The sequence below is a fragment of the Nipponia nippon genome, unplaced genomic scaffold (assembly GCF_047370975.1).
Source record: "Nipponia nippon isolate SJK-2023a ecotype South Korea unplaced genomic scaffold, ASM4737097v1 scaffold_4, whole genome shotgun sequence".
Taxonomy (NCBI): domain Eukaryota; kingdom Metazoa; phylum Chordata; class Aves; order Pelecaniformes; family Threskiornithidae; genus Nipponia; species Nipponia nippon.
The window spans coordinates 32,764,403-32,785,510 of NW_028262358.1; the positions used below are offsets into that span (position 1 = coordinate 32,764,403).

The 21,108-nt window shown below is 42.4% G+C and overlaps 1 protein-coding gene across 4 annotated transcripts in view; it reads right to left on the reverse strand.

Moving 5' to 3' along the window:
- The window catches only part of DAAM2 (dishevelled associated activator of morphogenesis 2), a 212,857-nt gene that overhangs the window by 35,221 nt on the left and 156,528 nt on the right, over positions 1-21,108 (reverse strand). For 3 of the 4 annotated variants that reach the window (XM_009475067.2, XM_087775930.1, XM_087775928.1), the window contains 7 exons: positions 19,859-19,997; positions 18,354-18,412; positions 17,759-17,943; positions 16,490-16,807; positions 9,465-9,572; positions 6,610-6,642; positions 2,952-3,058 (listed from right to left, as the gene is read on the reverse strand). In XM_009475067.2, the coding sequence (XP_009473342.1) occupies positions 2,952-3,058; positions 6,610-6,642; positions 9,465-9,572; positions 16,490-16,807; positions 17,759-17,943; positions 18,354-18,412; positions 19,859-19,997 (949 nt within the window). The remainder of the gene's footprint in view (positions 1-2,951; positions 3,059-6,609; positions 6,643-9,464; positions 9,573-16,489; positions 16,808-17,758; positions 17,944-18,353; positions 18,413-19,858; positions 19,998-21,108) is intronic. The other variant, XM_087775931.1, reaches the window with a different exon arrangement.

Genomic DNA, 21,108 nt, shown 5'->3' on the forward strand with positions numbered 1-21,108 from the left:
AGATTTCCAGTGTGACAGAAATAACTGTATGTTGGAAACACCATTAAGAAAGCCAGATTTGAAGCTGGTGGGTGCCTGGACTCACCACAGACAGATGGTTCCATGTCCTGGTTGAATTATGGCCTATTGGAAATACTGTGAGATAAACTGATCTCGTGCCTATTCAAACCTTTACAGTTGGCCTATGGGACAGAGCTTCATTCTGGATCCATCAGACTCCATTAAACAAGGGCAATCACATCATTCCACTGCAGGAAAACTGAAAGATGCTGCTATCAAGTAGTTGAAATAGAGCTTTTTTTTTTTTTTTTTTTTTTATGAAAATAGATATGAGAATGGGGAGGAAGGCTTATGAATCTGTTAACTGTCAGCAACAATCAGCTAGCAATTCAATTTTCATCTCTTTTCAGTCTACCATGCTCCAGTCTCTCTGCAAAAGAAAGCAAGAGGCATCTATTTCTCACTCTAGCTAGGTTTTGGCTTGTTGGACCATATGAAATATGAGCTCTGCATGACCCCTTCTAACACAGTGTTAGTAAAACAAAAACATTTGAGTAGTGGAGGGAAAGAAAACCCAACCCATGCAGCTATTTTACTTTAAAGGACACGACAGTTTAGTGTAAACAAAGGGGGAATAAACTACAGGGATATATGCACAGTAAGAGTCAATTGGAAACAGCTGTTGGCAGATACTGTGGCAACCTGAAAGCTGGGGCTGCAGCTCAGGGTTGCACAAACTCTCTTTGTTTGTCACCAATTTTAAATCCCCTCTCATTGCACGTGTGCGCGCACCCACATGCACACGTGTAAGGTGCACTGCAAGACCAGCAAGGGCATGGCAGCAGCCAGGGATGATTTGTCTGGGAGTGCCTCTCCTTCAGGGTTTAACCTAAAGGAGGAAGAAGTGGGGTAATGAGAAAAGCTGCAAAGGGGTCGTAAAACCCTTTCAGTTACTGTCTGCAGCCAAACCTCCCAATTGCTGTCTATAATAATAGAACCATATAAGCACAAAGAGCCGGAAAAGGCATGAATGTAGAGGTGCCATTTTAGTTCCCAAAGATTCTTGCTTGTCTAGTTGCCTTTAAAAGGGAAGTTTGGGGAGGAATAGCAATCCTGGGCCAAGCTGTAAGATATTTCCGATATCCTGGGTGTAACACTATCTGTTACAAACATTAAATGATCTAAGCCAGTGATAACCCTGGTGACTGGCATTTCCCATAGCCCAGCACAGCAAAGTTAACAGGGCACAACACAAACTGGCAGACTCCTTAAGGCCAGTGAGCTCAGTCTCCAAACCTCTATCATCCATGTTAGGCCTGCTAACAATAAGATCACGATATTTCCTAGTGGAGAAGTTGGCAGTCACAAAACACAGCTTTTCAACTCTGGTTTGAGTCCAGACTAGCAACTTGAGGTGGACTGGCTTCATGGCACACCTGGAGTGAACACACGCTGTGTACCCTGAAGTGCAAGGTTCATGCTTCAATGCCACTTTGCTGGAGGCAGCAGAATGGAAGACAAAGCACAGAGAGGGTCCTTTCTCTCTCTCACCACTTAGAGAGGATTCATTTCAGGTAAGAATGGGCCAGACTTGCACGGCAGAAGAGGTGAATGGTGAAAAACATGTACTGCTGTTGTCCACACTGCTTTTGTTTTTGGGATAGAAAGTGTTTACAAATAAATGTCTAGTGTCATACCAAGTCAGGGACCACCTTCCTGGATCCGCCTCAGCCCAGCCACCTGCACACATTATGTTACCACTTCCAGGAAATGTTTCATGTGCTTACATGAGTTAATCTGAACCCCAGACACACTTGAGAAGGTCTGTCAAACAGCATGAAAATCCTGTTGCCCCTATGCCTCCTCATCGCTCTGCCCCAGCCTGCAGTCAGCTGCCAACACCAGCAAAGACATGAGTTGGCAACTGCTGCAGAGAGAGAAATGTAAGCCTTCCCTCATTGCTGGTTTGGATGGGGGGGTCCTGCTGACATGCAGGCTAATGCCACATAAGTAGCATAATGAGAGCCTCCATGGGTTTCACTAAGCAATGGAAAGAACTCGCTCCAGTCCTGGTGGTCTGGCTGCAGCTTTGCTTTTAACTGTTAGTTTGCTAGAGCAGACAAGCAATCACATCCATATGAACCCACATTTTCTACTGATCAGTGAAACAGTTTTATTGCTCAGTACTGCCACAGCTTTCCCAGGATCTGTCTCCAGCCCTGCTGTCCCTCCTCTGGCATGAAAGGCAACTTTCTCAGGTGGATCAGTGTCTGCACAAATTTGATGTTTAGTGACAGACATCCAGCCCAGTACTCATGTTGGTAGAAAGATATGAAAAGCGTATAAATGGACCTGATGTCACAGCATTTGAAGGCATTAGAGTCATTGCAGGAGCACGCAAAGGCAACTCCTGGCTTCCAAAACCTAATTTACAAATAGAAGACCTAATTCTTGAATATCTCTTTTTACATTTACCACTCTTCTCACCAAGAGTCAAAAATGACAAAGATAAGCTCCACTCTCAGCTCTGCTGTGTTGCAGGGAGATGCTCAGAGCAACATTTAGAATAAAACATACGGGAGACAAATGACATACACAGAACATGGGGGACACATCACTTACAGTGAAGTGCAAGGACTGCCAATGAGCTGCTTTCATCTACCTATGAGTACTGACAGTTTTCTGGTGATGAGTCTTCAGGTACACCTTGGTGTCTATGTCTATCTGTTTAATGCACAAAATGTGTGTGTGCATATGTTTATTAAGTGAGCTAACACTTCAGAGAGACATGTACTTTTATGATACTGCAAGAGAGGTTTCTCTGAAGCTCTGCAGGTATTAGACAACAGGTCTAGGTGAGAAGAGAAACATGCCCGTTTGTTTAATTCCATCCCCTCTTGCCTCTATGTTGATCACAGGATACCCTGTGAGCTAAGGCTTCGCACACTTACTTGGAAAGGAGAATGACACAATTCTGGGCCCTCCGGCCGTCAATCACAGAGAGCTCTTTCACCTTTCGTGTGGAGAGGTAAAGGTCTTCTGTTGAACCCATCTCTTTCTGCATACAATTCAAAAGGAGGGGGGGAACAATCAGTATCATGTTTCTCACCCAAGACTGATAGACTTAGCTGAGTGTAATGAACAAAACCCATCCCAACCTGGGAAAATCCACCCACATGCTGAGAAAGGGAGACAGGAAGGGCAGAAAACATGTAGGTACATCCTGTATTACTAGACAAACAGAAGTCATTCATTACCACCTATAAGATCATCTTTGATTCCAAATACTGGACCTGAATCTGACCTATTGGACTCACTCTACCAACAGTTATGTTATTATTATGTTATTGTGCAAAACTGGTATGACAGGGAAATCGGGCACATTATGGTAACGTCCACTGGTGTCACAGCATATCCTTCAGCAGGTGCCTCCTGCAGGGGTTACACAGCATTCTTGAAAGGCTGCAATCCAATCAGGAAAAATCCTTCCATCATCTCTTAAGGCTGCCACTGGACCAGTCCAATCCATATGATATGAGAGATCCAAACAGTAGGGAAAGATGGCATTTATCTTACTAAATATATCTTACTAAATGGTCAAGATATACATCTGAACTAGCCTCTCTTTTTTAAATTAATTAATACCTTTAATCGTACCAAAACCACCCTTTTTCAAAGTTCTCTGTATCTCTCATTGCCAAACTCATCACCTGGAAAAAAAACGGAAAATCCCCATCCAAAATGTTTGTCACAGCACACAGAGAGAAACTATTTGCAAATCCACTCTGACCATTCAGAAGTCTCTGTTTCCTTGTCCTGCCTACACACCAGAGCCATGGGATTTGTTTCACTTCCAGAGATTGGCTTTCTATAGTTACTTTAAGTATCTTTTAACACCATTCCTTAAAGGGAAGTAGAGGTAATGATAAAAGGTGTTAATCCTGGATAATAGCTCTCTAGTTACCAACAGAGAAGAGGGAACTGGAAACAGGACAGTTTTTATTTTCCCAGCTAACTGCTTCTGGAACCTCTTCAAAAATGCCTTTCCATGATATCCATACTGTCATGCCTTGAGATTTTAAGATTTACCGGCATAATCTAGCTTTGAATGCACCCATCAAATTAGCAACGTGACTTCTTTCTTTGGACATAGCAGCAAGCATGCTGAGTCAGATCAAATGGTCTATCTGCTCCAGTGTCCTGTCCCTGAGAGTGGTCAACAGCAGATACCCAGGAAAGGTGTAAGATAGTGGCAAGCATACAGCAGTGCTTCCCAGAATTCACTCCCAGGACTCAAGGTTCTGCAGCTCAGGGCTTACTTATATCAGCATGACTAATCCACTCCAAGAGATTCTGACACCCAAATATTTGAGAGTTAAATGTAAATCATAGATTCATACTACTAGTTGTCACTTGAGTTGTTGGTACAATCAGCTACAATGAGCCTGTGTTGCTCCTGGATATACAAAGGATTCCTACAACCACGTCCAAATGTGCTGCAGTGAGCCACCACCAATACTAAGTGGCATTTATAAGCAGGTACAATGCACCAGCTGAAGACACGCACACAATAGTTCTGCTGGATGTACCCAAAGCGTCTAGCTTGGCAGAAAAAAATTGCAATGTTACTTGATACATCAAATAGTGTTTCCAAAAAAAGGAAAAATTGGGCATTGGGCAAGTTTATTATTTCTGAGAGAATAACTAACAATACCAAAAACCAGGGCACCCCCACTATAATCTGGCATGTAGAGATGCCAAAGTTTTCCTGAGTTTCCTTAGTTTGTGGGCAAGAAGACAGTGGAATGGGGAGAAAGGCAGCTGTTGAAGGAAGGAAAGGTACTTGCTGGTCTGTGCTCTTTGTTTAAAAGCTTCACTGTTGCTCACTAGCTAATGTTTGCAGACAAGCACACCTGGTTAGTGTTAACCAGCACCCATCCCAAGGAAAAAAACAAATGGTTTCAGGGTTTAGCTGTGTGTGTGGGGTAGGGGTTTAGACGGCTTCCCCTAAAGCCATGCAGCAGGGATTTGGTATAATAGTCTCCATCCCATTTCCAATTCCCCAGCCTGCAAGGTTCAACACAGATGCATAGCTTGAACTATTCAGATGTAGCCCACTCCTTGGTCATAAGGAGCGGGCTAGTCTCATCTAAAAATATATTCTCTTCAACTCATATTGAGGAAAGAGATATTTATAGATACTTGGAGTTGTGTGTAAGCAAAAGCAGATGAAGCCTCAGGTTTTACCGAAGCCAGACTGCAAGCTTAGCTGAAGGAAAACAGATTGCATATGGACTATCTGCATTTTCTTAGACACAGAAAAAGAGGAGCAAGGGGGCAGTAGTGACCAGCTTTTGTGAGATAGGCCAAGCACACAAAGCAAGAATAGTTGGAGATGTTGTCAACCTGACAGACAAGATCCCTAAGTTTTATCCCATCATTCTTTACCAACTTTCCATCTGGAATAACATTATGTTATGTGCTTCAAAGAGTATTTCAGATTTGAGATTTCAATTGCAAATTCAAAAATCAACTAAAATTTCAGTGCTGGGATGACTAGACATGTGGAATGTGTTCATCATAGTGCTGCTCTGTTTCAAATACAGTTAGATTTTGGTCAGCTACAGAACTCATGGTCTGGTACTATGGCAGCACCCTAGGTTCCAGTAATTATCAATACTTTAGGGAACTGTTTCTACCATATTGACTTGTATCATGGTGTGTGCTGCCATGATGCATGTCAGTAAATGGCCCAGAGCCATGTATCAGCCTCACCCAGTGGTAGAGGTTCTGACCAGACTTTCCAAATACAATACTTTCCAATACTTTCCCTGGGCGCTCATGGTGAGGACTGCTTTCTTCTGAAGTCACCAGAGACACTTGTGATGACATCTGGACAACCCTCTTCTGAGAGCATTGCTCTTCCCAAAAGTGTTGCCAAGAATTTTGCTTAAGATGATGAATAAATTGGGAGGTAGCCAGTTTGAAGACACATGGGCAGTCTGATATCTCTACTTCATCTAAACATCATTTCAGTCTTTTGCTGAACTTCCTGAGGGTTTCTGAAATCTGAAATGAAGTAGGCTTTCCTCCAGTCTAACCCTTCTGCTCCTCAGCTGGCACAAATCCTTCTGCCCAATCAAAGTGCCTTCCAGTTCTACAGAAAGAAAGGTTTTCTTTATCAGAAAGTCTGTGGCTAGTGAATACATCTGGAGACTTCAGTACTGTCCAAAGCAGATGGACCACAGATGAGAACAATGGGAGTGGAGGCTCTCTTAGAGCCCCTTTGTTCTCCACTAGAGAGACGATTAGTTTGGTTAAGGAAGAGTCCACATTCACATTCTACTTTGTCCCTGGTCTTTTTCCTCAGAATCATCAAAAAGGGGACTACAGACACCAGCAGAAACCACAGTGAGGTTCCTATCTTCCTATCTCAGAGCTAATAAAACTAAAGGATTTTTTTGTACCACCTTCTCCACCCAGAAAGCAGAGGTGCAAGGCCATATGAAAGAGTAGCATGAGATGAGTTGTGATCCCACAACGGCATGGTGCTGCACTTCACTTTCCCACACACTGCAAGTGGATCAGGAGGCAGACAACGATACTCACCTGCTTACAGGAGGAGGGGTTAGTTAGCAGGTCCTATGCAGGCAGCAGCCACAAATAACGAAGAAGGAAACATGCCAAAAATTAGTCACAGAGAAAGATATCAAGTTTAACAAGGCAGCTGAATTTAGACACAGACTGTTTTCGAAAAGAATAAAATGCTTAGCAAGTAATACTGGCCCAGATGGTCCAAAGGTATTTCAGCATTTCTTTGCATATTTTAAATCAGCAGATGTTGGGAAACTAAGAGTTCTAGGTCTTTTCTGAAAAGAATAAATTCAGTCTCCGAAGCATAAATCTCTTAGGTCTTGAAACATTACCTAGGATAATGCTTAAATACCTTTACAAATCTAGTCTGGAGCCTTACTGAAAGAACTGCCAAAGTTAAAACTTGAGGGTCAGTTCTCCTCTCCTGATGCACAGGCACAGTTTGCCATTATTAGTAACAACTTGTTTCAACGGCACGTTATACCCTCTAACAACTTGTAGCCAAGTATTTTGAAAGCACTCTGTAACCACCAAAGAAGCCTTACAGCACTACTGGGTGACAGACAGCTACTATTTCACAACATATTCCATACTCCAGGAAAACACCAGATATACTGAATCAAAAGGTCAATATTACACAGCAAGATTGGAGCAAGGTCAAAAGACAAGTGTAAGAATTTTTGGTCCAGCATTCTGTACACTAGACAATTCTGTTTTCCCTCATAGCCACCGAAACCCATAGACTGGGCTTGAGAGAGGAGAAGAGACCCTTTGTCATTAAAAAAATGAAGAAGAAAGAAAAGCTGTTTAATGTGAATGAAACTGGAAAAAAATATGAAGATCATGTTAATAACAGCAAAGAAAGAAATGTCTTTATCTGTAGTCACTCAACATTTCAGATGCACAAGAGCAGGGCTTTGCATTGACATTTTTCTTTACAGACATTTGGATGAAGTTTAAAAGTCACAAACCCAGGGTAAACACATACTTGGCCAGAGTGGAGTATTTCCAAAAATAAAAGAGGAGAAAAGACTAAGTGTGAATCAACTGGAAAAGTTCTCATAAGATTTTGATTCAAAAGCAATTTTGGTTGCCCGGTCTTTAAAAAAAAATAGAAGAAGAAAGTTGATGAGGACTTGTTGATTGGAATCCAGTTCACACTGGAGTGAGTATGGATGAAAAGGAAAGTATCACATAAAGTAATAACAATGGAATATTTAAGGGGAAAAAAACCCAACAAAACCCCGAACGAAAGCTGGAAGAGCAGCAATGCACCTAACTACACAAAAATATGAGTAGCTTACATAAGTGATACTCTAGTGTCTGGAGCCAGTGTCATAAAGTGTGTTTAATGAGGATGGAAGAGAACTGCTCTGAGACCCATGGAGGTCACTCTGAGACGATGGCTCTATTCCAGTGGGCAGGGGTAAGGGTCAGGTTAGTTTATGGTTGAATAGGCCAGGCTGCTTTTCAGTGGCTGGTAACACAGCCATAAATATTATGATTCTAACTGAGAGTTGGCAGAACAGGACAGCTTTGGCTTTGGATTTTGGGGCCCAAAGGAAGCAAGGCTTTGCAAAGTCAGTTCTAGTGAGGAAGCTGCAATGTTTGCACCCGAAATATTGGAATGGCACCTTGATGCTGCAATGGCTACTCGTGCACAGATGACAGTCTGGCTACTTGCAAGACAACTGGGAACTCACCACCATAGCTCAGCTGTTGGCACAGGGTCTAAATCCAATCTTGTAACAGAACTGAAGTTTCATGTGCCTTTCTTCCCTTCTATAAACTAAGTTCTTGTTTCAGGGAATGGGATTCACAGAAAGAGAGAGGGACCCACTGAAACAGCAACAGCTATTTGCAGGAGCAGAATGAGAAATGAAATCTCATCGTGCAATGGGTAACATCACATTCTTCACAGTTCAAGTTGGGATGCTTATCTAGGTGGCTGTGAGCTAGTAAATCAGAAGAGTTATTAATTACATTTATTAGATTAGACAGAAAAATGAGAGAAGGGAACAGATGGAAATGTTCAAAGACAAGGGGTTTGTTTGTTAATTTTAAGGTACTGAATAAGTTAATCATAATGACAATGCAGTAATCATCATCACTGTAAGGCTTAATCATAAAGGCTGCTTATGGCAATTACGTCTGTGTCTTTTCCTAAAACTCCAGAGCAATGATCCAATTCTGCAGAGTACAGAAGATTGAATTTCTCCAAATATATTCCAAAAGCAAAGGAAAGCTGGGGGAGTTCAGGGAGGGTACAAACCCTCTCTTGCTAAATCTCATTCAGCGGAGATAGACAGATTGAAGGTGACTTACTTTCCAAGAAAAAGAAGAGGGGAAAAAAGGCATTCTAATAAATGGCTGCTTTTAAAGTATGCTGTTTGTATTATAATCTGTAATTCAGACAGCTTCTGTCACCTAGCCAGCTGGGTCAGTTGGCTGTTTAAGAAAAAACAGACAAAGCAAAAGACAGCTAATTCAGTCACCTTGCTTTGTACTGAGGCAACTACAGACTTTTTCTCTGGATGAATGGGAGAAATAGAAAGATGGATATCAAGCATGAATGTAAAGTTCAGGAGCTTTTGGAAGCCAGTGGCTGCTGAGATCAAATAGAGCATTACCTGTTGGGAGCTGTCGTCTCTGAGAGCTGCCCATTCGTATGAAGTATGTTGATAAGAGAAGGTTACACTCTGCCCTATATGTCCTCCCCACTTCTTTTGGTCTTGTGATTTTTTGAACAGTGGCAGAGCAGCAAATGATGCAGCCTGACTGCAGGTGGACAAGGGCCCAGATAACTGTCATGTGTTCTTTCCTCCTCCAGAAATTCAAGGAAGACAAGGTGTGGAAGAGTTCACCCCTACCTGGTGTCTCTGATATGCGGAGAACATCTTTTCAAAATCTTCTAGATCCAGTACCTTGAATGCCTTCAAATCATCAATCTCATTCCAGATTGTGCCGTGGATCCTCTCCTGAAAGAAAAGGTCATATTTTAATGAGATATAGCAAAAGCTTTTAGCTAAGAACATCCAATCCCATTTGGACAGATCATTTTCTTCTGCTCACTGGCCATATTCCTATGTACTACTACTGTCATTTTAGAGGGCACGCTTGTTTCAAGAGTCAAAGGAGAAAAAAATAGTGGTGTGGTTTTGGAGTTTTTTAAACATACTGAGTATTTTGTATTTTTCATCACAGCAAGCCTCTGATGAAAGGGCACGTTCCAAGACTAGCAGACCACATTTCAAGTGACATCCATGATCCCACAGTACGTTTCCTTTCAAGAGTGGCCATCTGTCTAACACCATGATTGTGGTCATGCTGAAAGAAGTGCTACCATCATGAGGAGAAAGCTTAGGAAGGGCACTGATGCATGACAAACCCCAGACACATCTACCCTTCTGCAAATTTTGCCAGGTTCTGTTGTAAAGCCCAAAGGGTGTGTGGTTTTCATTCTGCCCGCCTGTGAAAGTAGTTTAAGATTTTATTTTATTTTACTTTTAAGGCTCTGAGTCTTTGAAGTCTAATTGTTTCCTATGACATGATCTCCCCTGTCTAAATAAGTTCTTTGTTGACTCAAATAGACACAAACTATACCCAGATCTCTGGATCTCCACACTAACTGGAAATGTTCACAACCCATGTGATACATTATCCTGAATGCCAGGGAATCCTAGCTGTCTGGCAGATGGCTAGCATGGAGGGAGACAGGCATAGACTCCTCCTCCAACTTTGCTGTCACCAACCTTGGACCAAATAAGCTCTTGTAGTACATGAATTAGCTAATCAGCAGTCATCCTAAACTAGGAGAAGGCCTTGGGGTCTCCTGATGGCTTTCTCAGGACAGATGTCCTTGCTGGCAGAGAGGACACAGCGATTGAACTACCTTCTCCTTCCTACTGACTGTTAAGATGCATGTTGTGTGTGACAAATTTTGGGCAATTAACTACTCAGAAAAGGAAAACTTGCTCTTCACACCTGACAACACTGTCTTTTACTTCTTTTAGTTAATGAAGTGTACATTTACTGTACTTTAATAACTGGAAAAATAAGGAAGGTGTTGATTAAAAGAAAAAGGAAATGGACAGAAGGGATTGTAAAGAGACCTAAGCAAACCCCAGGAGATGAAGAGCCAGCAGAACACTGATGCAGAGAAAGCCAGGAACAGCAAGCAATAGCAATGAAACCCTCACACAGGCTCCAGCTCTGAAGTACCTGACTTGTACCTATAGAGCAAAGTGCGTTAACACTTCATTATCAGAACTAATTAGGAACAGGCTCTACTTCCCATTCACAGTCATCAAAGGAATGAGGGAAATGTGCTAAGCCACAAGGCTCAAGGAGCAAGGAAAAACACCTGATGGAAGGATGAAATGAGGGGGAAATAAAAGTGTGAAGTGTTCTGGAGGAAATTCCTGGCAGGGCAGACACTATGGAGGAAAACCAACACCCTCCCTCCAGAGGCAGCCTGTGAGTGCCTGAGGGCAAGGAGGGGAGTCTGCAGTGCTATTTACAGTGAGAGCATATACTAGATGGGAGCAGCGCCCATCCCTGAACAGGCTCACCAATATCATTGTATCATTCCTTGCAGTCAGCATGGCTCTTCTTTCCACAGTAGGAAAAGCATCATGACCCTGTGACTGTAACATGACAAACGAGTTTGGGAGGCTCATGTCCGCCAAAGGAATAGGAGACAAAGCTAATTTTCATTTTATCCTAACTCTGGACTCTACTGCCAATCTTAGCCAGAAGCATCCAGGCGGAGTGTTCATTCTCATTCAATTTCCAGGCTGGCTTTATAAGCCCTGAATTATAAATCCTGAGGGATGTATTTGAACAGCAGAGCAGTTCTCTGAGTTCCTCACTGTTTCAGATTGTCCATCAAACACTGAAATGGAAGAATATTTCTTGACAGGAGCCAGTGGACATGACTTCAGGAGCAGTCCTTAGAATCATCATTGGGATAGAGCCCTGAGGATGTCAAAAAGCTATATGCTGTGTTTGGCAGAAGGCTGGATGTGACTCAAGAGACAGCTACTCATGAGAGTCTTGCCCATCTACCTGTCCAGCTGCAAAACTCTCATGGGAGGGAAGTTTCCCCACAAATGGCAAGAACAGCGAAAACGTGCTACAGAACCAGTCTGAATGAATCGCAGAGGTGCCAGAACAGGCAGTTCTGAGGCTCACAAAGGGCTTGCAGAGAGTAGCTCTGGTCCATACTTTCCCGGAAAAACAACCCAAGGAAGTGAAAATGATTCTCATTTCAATTCAGATTCATTTTAAGTCCCAGGTTGAATCTGGTCCTGTATAGGATAGTTTGTATGCTCCTTGCAGCAGAAAGACAACTTCCAAAGCAGCACCCATTGCAATGGTGTGCACAAACAGAACTTTGACCCAAGCAACCCAATTTTAGTGCTTAAAAACCAAACGGGCTAATCCAGTCAAACAAAAAAACAAGGCAGGCAGAGGTATAAACAACCTTTGTTACACAAAACACTTGCAATGGGGCTGTCTCTTCTGTTTCCACCCTAAGCTCTGCCCTTGAAAACTTTCATGTTGCTGCCAGATAATTTCCTACACTGAGCTCTTGCTACTCAGTTATGGATTAACTGGCTGATAGTTCCTTGTCATCAGCCAGAGAGACCGAGTATTTTAAGAGAAACAGACTTGCATAATGTGGTTGCTATGATAAATTATTCCCTCAGCACCTTAAAAAATATTTATGGTCCCTAAATAACAATTTAAAAATAAAGTAAATTCTTTATTTCTTCTTTCCTTTTTTCTCTCTACTTAAAAAAAAAGAAAAAAGAAAAAAAGAGAGAGGTCACTTCATCTGTAATATGTTTTTCTCCCCATATTTATTTATTCATTCATTCATTTATTCATGCTACAAGTCTTCCAAGATCTGTGGTTCCTCTGCTTTGCAAAGTCTTCGTCCCCCTTGAGAAGCAAATCCTATGAACTACATTTCCTAGTGTCCTCTAGCAAAATGGTAGTACCTAGTAGGTAAGGAAACATCGTATTATCAGAACAAGTATTGACAAGGCATTTGTTCCATCAAGCTGGTTTTGGTACATTGCGTTTAACAATTTGCTTGCTGTAGCTGCTGCAGTTATGTCATTCCGCCTTAGTAATGAAACCAAATTTGCTGAGAGACCTACCAAGATTAGTGTTTCATGGAGGTACAAATCATAGCAAGCTGTCCTCTGCTATATCTAACAGATGATTTTATTTCCCCTGAAAGATAAATAGTGATACTCTGCAAGCCACCAAAGTCCATCATGCCTCAGTAACCTCATAGCATGAGTGAAAACTTACAGTACTTTGGGAAAGCCTTTCATTTGTCCTGCGGGTCCAGAGAAACCATAGAAACTATGAGTGTCCTGTGAATACTGGAGCAGGCAATCCTGCTTATTAGTAGGTTAATATTTGTAAAATATTAACCATCAAAAACTGAAGCATATTAAAATTTTAATTCAGAATTCCATTATGAATCTGAAAAAGGGATATGAACAGAGTGCATTTTTCAAATTTCTCTCTTGATATCAGATCCTTTCCTCAGTGTAAGAAAAATCTACTTTGAGCAAAAATTGTATTTCTGGCATGTTTGTTAATTGAGACAGATGTTTTATCTCACTGTAGGACGAGGCACCACCAAGGCTATTATGAGTAGCTTCACACAGATTTTGTAGAAATCTTTCCATTAATTTTGAATCTCTGGCAGCAGTCCTGCATCATCATTTGCCATGATCCTCAGGCTGCTTTTAGGAAGAAAGTTCCAGAAATCAGAATCACCAAAAACACTACAGAAACATTTTTTAAAAAAATTAGTGTCAAAATGAACATTTTCTGTTTATGTGATTGGTTTTTTTGGTTTTGATGGCGTTTGTTCGTTTGTTGTTTTTTTTTTTTAATCCTATGTGGTATGTAGAACAAATACCTTTCTTCTGAGACAATTTCACCCAGGTCCATTTAGGGCTGGCTCAAGAAAGCCCCTTTCAGATCATCGACTAGAGTCATTACCAGCCTGACTCTTAATGGGAAACTGCTTCTCCAGCCATGAGAAAACAAGCAGTGCAGTTGAAGGTTGACTTGATTTACTCTGATAACTTCAAATCAATATGTTTATATTTATTAAAGAGGTAATTATATTAATCCATACTTCCAGTGTGCTTGAAACCAGTCCTTCATTTGGATTAACCATAAATGTCTGGTCCCTGTTTGACCTTGGGTGTTGTGTAAAATTCAGAGTGGGAGAGCAAACTCCATTTGCTGTCCAGAAACAAAGAAAGGAATCTTTCCAGGACATTACAGTGGTTACATTGCAATATCTTTTTCTTAAAAACAGAGATCCTTGGCACTAGCACTACTGTAGTGCTGTATGAATGGAATTCACAGACGATGCTACAGTGCTGTATGAATGGAGCTGTGGTGTGGAAGGGCTTAACCAGAACTCAGCCCATCCATGCATCTAAATGGCTTTGCCACTGATCGTCAGCTCACATCAAAGCTAGTACAAAATATTTAATTCTCAAAGGAAATTAGCGGGTTGTTGGAGTTTCCTTGTTAGAAGCACGAATACTTTCCAGTCAAACCTTTTTTCGTGGTGCCCATGGGAACTGTGGACAATCTGTTATTGTCAACTGCTAAGAGTCTGAATATATTTGATCATTCTCCTAACACCCAACAGCTCAGTCCTTTCCTTCCAAAGACAATATCAGCATGGGGAAAAAACGAGTCATATGAATTGCCCTGTAGAACGGCCTGAGACTGTGTATCGCAGACAAATCCCTCTTGGTCAGCCCCATCCACCCTCCTCTCGGGCTCTGTTGGCTTTCTCTCACTTCCTTGAGGCAGGCTGCATGGACTGAAAGGGGTTCACTCTCATGTGGGCTACCTCAGTATCATCTTCACACTTAAGAAAGCTTAGGAGAGAGACTCTGTACCAACTGCTTTGAGAAGGATGGTCTAAACAGTACGCAGAGATACCTAAGAGCTGAATAACATATTTGGCCTCGCTGCAGCCCTGAGTTTGTGTACAGCTCTGTTTCCAACATTGTGTCACTGCACCTTGCTGTGTTGCATGGTGCAGACATGCCTGTGCTCTTTGCTAACTAGACCAGTCTTTTAAAAAAGAAAAACATACACATGGTCTCAGATGTATTTTTCCTCAAAATGCATTTGTGGGGAAAACTTGTATTTGTGTGAAATGGAAGTTAAACGCTATCACGAACCACAATAATACTATGCACACTTCCAGGCCTCAGTTTCCCATGCTCAAAAACTCGAGGTACGCTGCTCCCAACCAGTGTGCTTGTTGTGTGTCTGCATTCATTCAGGCACGGCTACTTTGACAGTTCAGGAGAACACCACAGAAGTGCCGCAAAGGTAACAAAAGGCAAGATGAGGCCATCCGACCTGCTTGTGACTTTGCATTCAGGGGATTCACGTCCATGACAACAGAGAGAAAGTGCCTGGTACTGAAGCAGGGAATCTAGGATAACTGACGAAGATGGGCAAAACATATTGCCTCCTTCAGCAGTCAATGGAATTAAACAGTTCCATAACAAAGTGCACCCCAAATAACAAGGCAAGCCGCCTGTGTCTGCACCACCGCCTCTGCAGTTTTGCAGAGACCTCACTAGGTCAAAACACTAACACTGGCAAACACCCCAAAATGAAGCCCTCACTCTTTTATGCCCCTTTTCCCAACTATTCTGCCTTCCTCAAAATAGCATCTTTTACCCACCTCACCACCCAGGTCTTCAATTTTATTAGCACAGCTGCCTTCACTCCTAACCAGAGAGCAGGATAAGCCTACAGTTACTGTACACTAAACAGAAACACCTGTGACTCTCTATTTTTCATATACATTCATATATATACATATATTAGTTATTATTTCTTTTCTTCAGAGCACTAAGTCCCATGTTCTGCAAAGGAAAATAAATCCCCATCCTTACATTCTCTCCCACACCCCCCACGTGGCCTTGACAGACAAGCACAGACGGTGCAGCAAATATTTGACTTCACTTTATTTTAAAGAAAAGGAGAGAGGGGGAGAGAGAATTCTTATGGCATTCCAGAGGTCCCTGGACACTCATTCCAAATGCCGGAGTTGGGCCCTGGGTGAGTTTCAGTCTAAAAGAGAACCTGGGTTTCTAGGCAGCCATCCAAACTCAACACAGACACTTTTTTCTTTCTAAATCAGTTAAAAAAAAATTAAGACCTAAAGAGAAGGGGGGGGGGGGGGGAGAGAGAAGGAAGAAAGAAAAGTGGAGGGGAAGGAGAGGCAAGCAAGGTAGCAAAAAATGAGTGCAAGAGGAAGAATCCAAGTATTCTGTTTTAATTGCCAATTTGGACTTTTATCACCAAGAGACAGAGTTGTAAACATGCAAGGAGAAGGGCAGCTTTCCTCATGGCCATGAACAAATGGCGAGGAGAATCAGGCCACCTTTCTCTCCTTGGTGATGGCTCCTGCCAGGGGAGAGGAGGCTGGTTTTGGAGCTGGTTCTCACCGTGTTTTGCCCTCATTGGCTCTGGCCATACTTTTCCCTGATGCGCAAGTACGGGCAGCTCTGGCACACCAGTCCTGGAGATGTCCAGCTCTGGCTTACATATTCAGTCCCACTGTAGCTTTGCCTAACTGATAGCATGCCCAGATCTACTGCAGCTCAATCTAACCAGCACCTTGGTCATCGCAGGAGATACACTGCACTGCTGGAGAACTGGTGAGACTCCCTCAAGACCATTAGTGACTCCTACTGACCTCAGCCCAAGGAAAGCCACAATATCACTGGCTTCTGTCACCTTGCACTTCATGGCATTAATCACCACCGAGTTATACTTAGAAAGTAAATTAATTACTGAGAGTACTGCAATTTCTTACCTCACTCAGCTTAGCCCAGTTGAAGGATTTCAGTGGGTGTGAAGGCTGTGGGATAGTTTTCTTCTTCAGGCTGGTGCCACTGCTGCTGAAGGTGGTTGTTGAAGGGGGTGGCATCCCCATGCTGAAGAAAGGTGGTGCTCCTGGTGGGGGAGGAGGTCCTCCTGGTGGAGGTGGTGGAGCGGGAGGAGGGGGACAGCTGGAGAAAGGCAGAGGAGGTGGCAGTGGGGGCAAATTCTCAGACATGTGAGAAGAGGACAAAGCTAATGGGCCACCTGGAGGGGGTGGTGGTGGGGGTGGGAAGGAAATGCTGCCCCCTTGCTGGAAAATAAAAAGCACACAGAAAAAGAAAGGAAACAGTTTAAAAGGCACAATAACTCCATATTGCCAGCTGATGTGATTTTATTACGAGTCTCAAAATATTTGATGTTTTCTTTAAAGCCTCCTGCACTCAAAGCCATGCAATAAAGGGAGGAATCTCAGCTTTCATTTAAGAGAAAGTTTCAAGCCCTTGAAGTTGTGGAGAAGAGCTTGAAAAAATGAACCATAAATGGCTCAGAAAAACAGAAAGCAAGTAGAAGAAGCCAAAATGTATTATTTTCTCCTTATGTATGAAAAAAGTTCAATCTTATGAGCTTTTGAACTCCTGGGTTTTAAACCTTAGGGTTTGAAATACTGAATACCTGTCATTAGGCCCCACTAATGCAAAGTGGGAGAGGGGAGGAGGGAATGAATCTGCTTTCTGCAGTGTCTAACTTCTCAGGGCCATGTCCTGGTGAGTTGAGGCTCAGGCACACTGCCGGGACAGAAGAGGCACCAAGCAGGAGGGAGCAGCTGCAAAGGTCACTTCTGCAGAGCTCCAAGGCAGTACAGATGCTCCTGAAGCATGACAAGAATCCTGTTTCTTCACTAAATTTACTTTCATATCTGGGAGATTTTTCTCTATTCCACTGAAATAACAACTAGGGCAACCCCACTCAGCAGTAAAAATTATGGCTGGAGGAGGACATGTGTGACTCAGCAGCTCCTGCAAGGAAACTGGCTGAGGAGAAGGAATGGAGCAGCCCATGCATTATCCATTCTATACCACCAGCTCAGGGATTTTGGTCTCAACTAAAAGCTGAGAAACTTCTAAGTATTTATCTTTCTAGCTGGCTAGACAGACTCTCTCTGTACGGACCATAGAAAGTGCTTCACTCATAATGTGCTTTTGTTCATCATTCACTAGTTAGCAGGCTTTAAACAAGGATGGGAAGAGCCCCAGTCTCATACCGAGAACTCATTAAGTTGAGCCACCAGGTCACTCATCTGGTCCCGGGTCTGGCGCAGCTCCAAGGATTCCTTCTGCAGCTTGTCCTTCATTTTGTTCAGTGTCTTCATCATTTCATCTTTCTCCTGGGTCTTTGTCTCACATTCCCGTTCCTTCTTCTCTAGCCTGCTCATCAGCTCAGCATGATCTAGGAGGAACAGGCAAGTGGGGCTGATGAAATAAAGCTCATGAACAGTCCCCAAAGGGGTGCAGGTTATGCTGAAATAAAGCTGACCAATCTGTCAGTTCAACTGGGGATGTATAATGAGAGCAGGAAAAAGAAAAGTCTGACTGTCTTGACAGTGATCTTCAGTGATCAAGATAGCAATGCCCAAGTTTCACTTAGACTGTAAAATCACTTCATGTGAGGACTGAGGGAAGCCCCATCCTATGAAACACATAAACTGATCACCATGAGACAAAATGTACTGGAGGGAACAAAGCAGGTTTTGTCCATGAAAGGAAAAGTGCCCAGCTCTGCTGCCTGCTGCTCTGTGACTGAATCGGGATCAGTCTTGCCTCCTCTTTTGCCTCCCCAAGCACAGAGGACGCACGTACCTTTCCGGAACTTCTCTGCCTGGTCCCTCCACTGCTTGACTTCATTTTCGTTCACCAGCCTGAAAGATGAAATCAGATCATTTAAACTTGTCCTGAGCTACCCGGACTGAAAGGCAAGCAGCCATTATGTGTAGTGATCAGCGAAAAGGCAACCTGGTGAATTTACATGTTTATACAAGATCATACCAGTGATCAGTCTGGTTCCAGATCCTGATCCTTACTGTAGCCAACAGCTAACATAAATGTGATGACTTGTTGCTCAGAGTCCTGAAAAGGGATAAAGGAATGCCTGGGGAAAAAAATCATGATACGTTCCTGTCTTCAGGTAATGCCCTCAAAGTGGCAAGTTTTTTGAAAGAGAGGAGTCATCACTAAAATAATCATAGCTGCTGTGGGTAATAAATCACCCCACCCTTAATATGAGACCAGATTGCCATCTTTTTTTCTACTTTCTGTGGTCCTATTTTTTGTTTCTTACAAGAAGGGAGGATGCTTATCTGTTGGGTAATATATCAGTAACAAGGCAATGCTCATATCTCATACTGGCACAGCTATTTCCTATTACTGACAGAAAATATGCAGGGCATGCTGGGGATTGATTAGGTATGCAGAATGAGGAGTAGCTATGAAAGTAGAAAGGGAAGATCAGGCATGAGGTCTACAATGAAGTCTGATATACAGACAGACAGAGATCAACACCAGTGTATTTTTCCATTATGAGAAATCAGTTTTGATTCTGGCTCATGCCTGTAACAGGAGGGACTGTAAGATTTTTAGTACAGGAGAATTTGGTTTCATATGAGGCTTATGTTCTATAAAATGCTCTTTTCAGTGGATAATTCAGAAGGGTAATGGGCCATGAATTACCTGCAGAGGCAGATGGATGGGATGAAGAGTCCAAAAGTTTGGCTAAAAAAGGACTGAGAACAGGGAAGTTGAGATGAGAGCCAGCTCATGTAGCTAGACTTCTCAAATGATGCGTCCTACGGGAAAAAATAATGGTACTGCCCTCAGCCAAGTCTGTGGGTGAGAGCATGCAGACATTTTATGAAGAGGTAAAAGGTTTTGTGTGCTAGGTAGGGGTTGCTTTCCACTATTTGAAATATTTCTAAACTATGTGCTTATTAGTGAGGAATGAAATCTAAGTAGAGATGACCACTTTTTTTTTTTTTTTTTTACTATCAATGAAAGCTTTCATCAACATTCTGAATGAAAACAGGCACATGAGGAAGCCTTGTTATAATATCATGGGTATTTTTTCTTCTCTTCTAACCAGCTTAATATTTCACAGAAATTAGAAGCCTAACGCAAGGACTTTGCTAGAAAATACCATCTGGTTAAGATGTCATGAGAAGGAAACTATTTAGAAGACTAAGAAGACAACAAGAAGCTGTAAGTTAAAATAAGAAACTCCTCAGATATGATATTTTATTTCCTAAGCACCTGCATACTTATCATGTACTTATACCTGCATAACAGCAATAAACAATAATAATGCAGCTTACATTTTAATGATATTTTTGACATTGAAGTTTTCCAATGGAGCTATATCTGGATCATCTCCTCGTTCATCCTGAAGAACAATTTGTTGGAGTATTCTATCCAACAGCTGCCACTGCTGGAAGGTTCCTCCATTCCTCTTATCTGTATGGAAAAAGACCAGCCCATGAGAACTTCCATTTCCATGCCAAAGTGCATAGCCCTGCCATCAGACTGGTATTCCGTCTTTTCCGCCTTCCATCTCAGTCCTGTATGTAGTAAATTATAGAACACAAAGCCTAACACCAAACTGTTGCTAGCAGATTATTTACAAACATCTGGCATATTGGAACAGCAACATAACAGGCATGGGCAACTCTGCACCTGATTTGCACATTCGGGTTGTGCAACACTTTTGACAGATTAACTCTAACTTGCACTTTAAATGCCTACAGAAGTGATTCCTTTGTGATAGCTGTTACTCAGTATTTTTTGGGGCATGGTGTTGGGGTTTTTTTTGGTACTTAGGTAACATCGTGATCAGGCACTGTAAAAACAATCAGGTGTTCTATCTGCATGCTCAGTTATCTGCAGGTCAGTGAAACTCAACTGGCATGAAAAATTCATACAAACATGACCAAAAAGCCTGGAGAGAATGAACAGAAATTGAACCAAAGGGACTGATCCTATGGCTATCAAACAGAAGAGCCAAAGCAACATAAAGTTCACCTCAGCTCCCTGAATGACATAACATAGACTTTTAGATTCTTTAAAACTGCTCCAGTACAATCCTGTCTTGAACTAGCAGGATTTAGCCCTTCTGCCACCAAAAATCCAGGTCAATACCTAAAGTTCAAGTACTGCCTTAAAGAGCAATATCAAGGAGACCACTGGGACAAACAACTGCTTGAATTTGTGCATGGCAGTACTTGAATCTAATCAGTGCCTGAAAACATAGCACATTACTTTCTGAGAAAGCACACGATGGTACATCTCCCTCATGGTCCCTTCTCAGTTTAACTGCTCAAGTATGGTTGAAAGTAATGAAGACCAGCACCTGATACCTAACAGGATCAAGGAAGGCAGCTCTTTAGTGATCTTGCTACGCCTTTGCTCAGCTGCTACACTCTGGAAGCACAACCGAATTATTTTATTACAGTTGACAAGAAGATTCCTATCACTTCTCTTGAAAACAACCGCCAATGTTATTTTTCAGTTTGAGTTCAGGCACTCTCCACTGATGTATTGCCATGAGATAGCAGCCTGAAGACTTACT